Source organism: Oncorhynchus gorbuscha, linkage group LG16 (genome assembly GCF_021184085.1).
Source record: "Oncorhynchus gorbuscha isolate QuinsamMale2020 ecotype Even-year linkage group LG16, OgorEven_v1.0, whole genome shotgun sequence".
In the NCBI taxonomy this organism is placed as follows: Eukaryota; Metazoa; Chordata; class Actinopteri; order Salmoniformes; family Salmonidae; genus Oncorhynchus; species Oncorhynchus gorbuscha.
The window spans coordinates 97,467,712-97,473,892 of NC_060188.1; the positions used below are offsets into that span (position 1 = coordinate 97,467,712).

The 6,181-nt window shown below is 50.7% G+C and overlaps 1 protein-coding gene across 1 annotated transcript in view; it reads right to left on the minus strand.

Moving 5' to 3' along the window:
• Nucleotides 1-1,612, minus strand: part of LOC123999867 (proline-rich protein 36-like) — a 7,906-nt gene extending 6,294 nt beyond the window's left edge. The window contains exon 1 of the mRNA XM_046305875.1: nucleotides 7-1,612. Coding sequence (XP_046161831.1) covers nucleotides 7-1,612 — 1,606 coding nt within the window. The remainder of the gene's footprint in view (nucleotides 1-6) is intronic.
• Nucleotides 1,613-6,181: the final 4,569 nt, after the last annotated feature.

Genomic DNA, 6,181 nt, shown 5'->3' on the forward strand with positions numbered 1-6,181 from the left:
GGAGACAATGGGGGCTGTGAGGGGAGACAATGGGGGCTGTGAGGGGAGACAATGGGGGCTGTGACGTCTCCTGGTAGTGTGAGGGGAGACAATGGGGGCTGTGGCGTCTCCTGGTAGTGTGAGGGGAGACAATGGGGGCTGTCTCCTGGTAGTGTGGGGAGACAATGGGGGCTGTGAGGGGAGACAATGGGGGCTGTGAGGGGAGACAATGGGGGCTGTGAGGGGAGACAATGGGGGCTGTGAGGGGAGACAATGGGGGTTGTGAGGGGAGACAATGGGGGCTGTGGCGTCTTCTGGGAGTGTGGGAGACAATGGGGGCTGAGGGGAGACAATGGGGGCTGTGAGGGGAGACAATGGGGGCTGTGAGGGGAGACGTGAGGGGAGACTTCTGGGAGTGTGAGGGGAGACAATGGGGGGGGGTCTCCTTTTGAGGGGAGACAATGGGGGTTTTGGTAGTGTGAGGGGAGACAATGGGGGCTGTGAGGGGAGACAATGGGGGCTGTGAGGGGAGACAATGGGGGTTTTGAGGGGAGACAATGGGGGCTGTGGCGTCTCCTGGACAATGGGGGTGTGAGGGGAGACAATGGGGGCTGTGAGGGGAGACAATGGGGGCTGTGAGGGGAGACAATGGGGGCTGGGCTGTGGGGGGAGGGGAGACAATGGGGCTGTGGCGTCTCCTGGTAGTGTGAGGGGAGACAATGGGGGCTGTGAGGGGAGACAATGGGGGCTGTGAGGGAGACAATGGGGGCTGTGAGGGGAGACAATGGGGGCTGTGACGTCTCCTGGTAGTGTGAGGGGAGACAATGGGGGCTGTGAGGGGAGACAATGGGGGCTGTGGCGTCTCCTGGTAGTGTGAGGGGAGACAATGGGGGGTGGCGTCTCCTGTGTGTGAGGGGAGACAATGTCTCCTGGTAGTGTGGGGAGACTGAGGGGAGACAATGGGGGCTGTGGCGTCTCCTGGTAGTGTGAGGGGAGACAATGGGGGCTGTGAGGGGAGACAATGGGGGCTGTGAGGGGAGACAATGGGGGCTGTGGGGGGGAGACAATGGGGGCTGTGACGTCTCCTGGTAGTGTGAGGGGAGACAATGGGGGTTGCTGACGTCTCTGGGAGTGTGAGGGGAGACTGGGGGGTAGTGTGAGGGGAGATGGGGGTTTTGGGGAGACAATGGGGGTTGTGGCGTCTCCTGGTAGTGTGAGGGGAGACAATGGGTGCTGTGAGGGGAGACAATGGGGGCTGTGAGGGGAGACAATGGGGGCTGTGACGTCTTCTGGCAGTGTGAGGGGAGACAATGGGGGTTGTGAGGGGAGACAATGGGGGCTGTGAGGGGAGACAATGGGGGCTGTGAGGGGAGACAATGGGGGCTGTGACGTCTCCTGGTAGTGTGAGGGGAGACAATGGGGGTTGTGACGTCTCCTGGTAGTGTGAGGGGAGACAACGGGGGCTGTGAGGGGAGACAATGGGGGCTGTGACGTCTCCTGGTAGTGTGATAGGTGGTGCCACCCCTGGTGCTTCTGGACCTTCACTGCTGTGGGTGTCGCTGTGATGACCTGGTACGGACCCATCCATCAGGGGTGGTTCAATTTCCTTTTGTGGACCTTCAGCTTGATCCATTCTTCAACAGCTCGGCTGTCTGGGTCACCCTGTTGTGGAACTTCCTGGGCCTTCCTGTATTGGGAATGCAAAGACCTGACAGCATGGGATAGTTCCTTCATATATTTACTCAAATCATCATGCAGTGCGGTCAGGTCAGTCAGTTTTGGAATCAGTGGTCTGTGTAAAGGAATGTTAATTAGACAGCCAGTTAAGAACTCATCTGGGCTAAGCTGTTCCGCGGTTTATACTATTGCGCATTTTCATCAAGACTAAGGGGAGACACTCTAACCATGACTTCCCTGTGGAGTGGCATGCTTTGGCAAGCTCCCCTTTTATGGTTTGATTAGCCCTCTCAGTAATCACATTACTTTGTGGGTGGTAAATACAAACAAACTTCTGATCTATCCCCAATTGGGCAACTACATCGCCTGAGAGATGGGTGCCATTGTCTGTGGAGAGAACTTCCTCTATATCAAATCTAGGAATAATTTATCTTACCAAAACGTTTGCTACTGTTTTAGCATCACAGTCAATTGTTGGAAATGTTTCAATCCACCTGATAAAACGCTAAATTATTACCAGGTAGTATCTCTTTATTTCCTTTCGTTCAGCCATGCCAACAGCATAGTACCCTCCAAGCTCGTCATCAAGTTCGAGACCCTGGGTCTCGACCCCGCCCTGTGCAACTGGGTACTGGACTTCCTGACGGGCCGCCCCCAGGTGATGAGGGTAGGCAACAACATCTCCACCGCGCTGATCCTCAACACTGGGGCCCCACAAGGGTGCGTTCTGAGCCCTCTCCTGTACTCCCTGTTCACCCACGACTGCGTGGCCACGCACGCCTCCAACTCAATCAAGTTTGCGGACGACCCAACAGTGGTAGGCTTGATTACCAACAACGACGAGACGGGCTACAGGGAGGAGGTGAGGGCCCTCGGAGTGTGGTGTCAGGAAAATAACCTCACACTCAACGTCAACAAAACTAAGGAGATGATTGTGGACTTCAGGAAACAGCAGAGGGAACACCCCCCTATCCACATCGATGGAACAGTAGTGGAGAGGGTAGTAAGTTTTTAAGTTCCTCGGCGTATACATCACAGACAAACTGAATTGGTCCACTCACACAGACAGCATCGTGAAGAAGGCGCAGCAGCGCCTCTTCGACCTCAGGAGGCTGAAGAAATTCGGTTTGTCACCAAAAGCACTCACAAACTTCTACAGATGCACAATCGAGAGCATCCTGGCGGGCTGTATCACCGCCTGGTACGGCAACTGCTCCGCCCTCAACCGTAAAGCTCTCCAGAGGGTAGTGAGGTCTGCACAACGCATCACCGGGGGCAAACTACCTGCCCTCCAGGACACCTACACCACCCGATGTTACAGGAAGGCCATAAAGATCATCAAGGACAACAACCACCCGAGCCACTGCCTGTTCACCCCGCTATCATCCAGAAGGCGAGGTCAGTACAGGTGCATCAAAGCTGGGACCGAGAGACTGAAAAACAGCTTCTATCTCAAGGCCATCAGACTGTTAAACAGTCACCACTAACATTGAGTGGCTGCTGCCAACACACTGACACTGACTCAACTCCAGCCACTTTAATAATGGGAATTGATGGGAAATGTGAATATATCACTAGCCACAATGCTACCTAATATAATGTTTACATACCCTACATTATTCATCTCATATGCATACGTATATACTGTACTCTATATCATCGACTGCATCTTTATGTAATACATGTATCACTAGCCACTTTGCCACTTTGTCTACACACTCATCTCATACGTATATACTGTACTCTATATCATCGACTGCATCCTTATGTAATACATGTATCACTAGCCACTTTAACTATGCCACTTTGTTTACATACTCATCTCATATGTATATACTGTACTCGATACCATCTACTGTATCTTGCCTATGCTGCTCTGTACCATCACTCATTCATATATCTTTATGTACATATTCTTTATCCCCTTACACTGTGTAAAAGACAGTAGTTTTGGAATTGTAGGTTAGATTACTTGTTGGTTATTACTGCATTGTTGGAACTAGAAGCACAAGCATTTCGCTACACTCGCATTAATACCTGCTAACCATGTGTATGTGACAAATAAAATTTGATTTGATTTGAAATCCAAAGGGTGAACGGGCCGGAAGGCCGTGGAAGTTTCCCTGGTTTCAGGCCTTACCAATGTTGTATTGCATGTAGTACATTTATACACGTGTGTTTTGCAAATTTCAAACAGATTTGGACAAAACCAGCTGTCAGATATTGGTCTTACCATCTCCCTCCTTGGTGCGTGGCCTAACCCGTGGGCCAGGCGACACACAGAGGACACGAAGAGGCAGAGGCAGAACTGAGTGATTGCCTCCACAGGCCATCAGGTCCTCTGGAGCAGCCTCTAGACTCCCACAAAGGGTGATTAAGTGCATCTGCAGCCTGGTGTTGGGTCCAGATCACTGATTTCAGACGTGCACAGGGAGGCAAGCAGAACATGGGCACGGACCCTAACAAAAGCCAAGGCAGGAAGCAACATAGAAGCCCTGTGTCTTTAAACAGTGTGTAATTGGGGTACCAGATACGTTAACAAAGTCCCTACCTTTCCAAACTATCCAAGACAGGCGAACGCCAAATGCAGAGTCAGAATAAATGTTAACTTGTTATGGCTGCAATCCAACTAACGGGATAAGTGTCATCAACAACCGCTGAATAGCAGAAGCGCTACATTCAATAAATATTACTACAAATATTTATATTCATGAAATCGCAAGTGCAATAACACAGCTTAGCCTTTTGTTAATCCACCTGTCATGTCAGATTTTGAAATGATGCTTTACAGCAAAAGCAATCCAAGCGTTTGTGTAAATGTATCGATAGCACAACAAAACATTAAGTACACTTAGCATCAGGAAGCTTGGTCACGATATTTTCACTCACGAGACTCCGTTACACAACAAATGTTCCTTTTGTTCCATAAAGATTATTTTTATATCCAAAATACCTCCGTTTGTTTGTCGTGTTATGTTCAGAAATCCACAGGAAAGAGCGGTCATGACAACGCAGACGAAAGTTCCAGATAATATCCATAATGTCCACAGAAACATGTCAAACGTTTTTTATAATCAATCCTCAGGTTGTTTGCTAAAATATATAATCGATAATATATCAACCGCAAATGTCTTTCACGGTAGGAGAGGGAAAAGCAATACCTATCCAAACTCTGTTGCGCGAGCAAAACTCATGTGACCACTTGCCGCGATGTTATCGTTCTGGCTCATTTTTCTAAATAAAAGCCTGAAACTATGTCTGAAGACTTTTGACACCTTGAGGAAGCGATAGAAAAAGGAATCTGGTTCAAAGCCCCAGGCCGAGGTGTTGGCCTGTAGATCCAATGCAGGTGGTGTGAGCCCCAGGCCGAGGTGTTGGCCTGTAGATCCAATGCAGGTGGTGTGAGCCCCAGGCCGAGGTGTTGGCCTGTAGATCCAATGCAGGAAGTGTGAGCCCCAGGCCGAGGTGTTGGCCTGTAGATCCAATGCAGGAAGTGTGAGCCCCAGGCCGAGGTGTTGGCCTGTAGATCCAATGCAGGAGGTGTGAGCCCCAGGCCGAGGTGTTGGCCTCTAGATCCAATGCAGGAGGTGTGAGCCCCAGGCCGAGGTGTTGGCCTGTAGATCCAATGCAGGAGGTGTGTGCCCCAGGCCAAGGTGTTGTCCTGTAGATCCAATGCAGGAGGTGTGAGCCCCAGTATCTATTAAAAATGGTACCTCTTGATCGTTGACCTTCAGAGTAATGATTGGTTCTATGGTCTCATCCAGAAATATGTACTGTTGACACTGGAGAAGGGGGTCAGGGCATCCCTATTGTTGGGTCAGGGCATCCCTATTGTTGATTATTCTGCGGTGGGAAGCACGCCTGGTTTGTCACAGGAGGCTGTTGGGGCCATCCATATTTTTTATCATTCGTTGGTTGAGAAAAGCCAGGTTGATGTTGTCCTGCCTATCTCCCGCCTCGTCCTCCTTGGAAGTTCCCCCTGCCAGCGTTCCCTCAAAATTTCCCTCTTCCCCTCTGCTGCCAAGGTTGCTGCTGTGGTTGTTGTGGGCACATGTTTCTTATATGACCTGCCACACTGCAGTACCAGCACACCAGCGGTTGTCTCAGTGTGGGTAAGTATGGTTGTGGGTTCCCATATGGTTGAGGAGGGAACTGAGTAGCAGGTGCTTGGCTAAACTATGGAGCAGGTGGTGGAGGAGGCTGCTGCTGCAGAGCAGCTGGGGTTACAGCCACCATTAGATTGCTGGTCTTCCCTTTGTCCAGCTGGGCCAGCTGGGCCTTCTTGAGCTGTGTGTCAAGTGATGGGCTTTATCCACTGACTGGGTGTATTGGTGGTGTCTCTGGGTTCTTTATCCAGTTCCTGACTGACTGGGTGTATTGGTGGTGTCTCTGGGTTCTTTATCCATTTCCTGACTGACTGGGTGTATTGGTGGTGTCTCTGGGTTCTTTATCCATTTCCTGACTGACTGGGTGTATTGGTTTTGTCTCTGGGTTCTTTATCCATTTCCTGACTGACTGGGTGTAT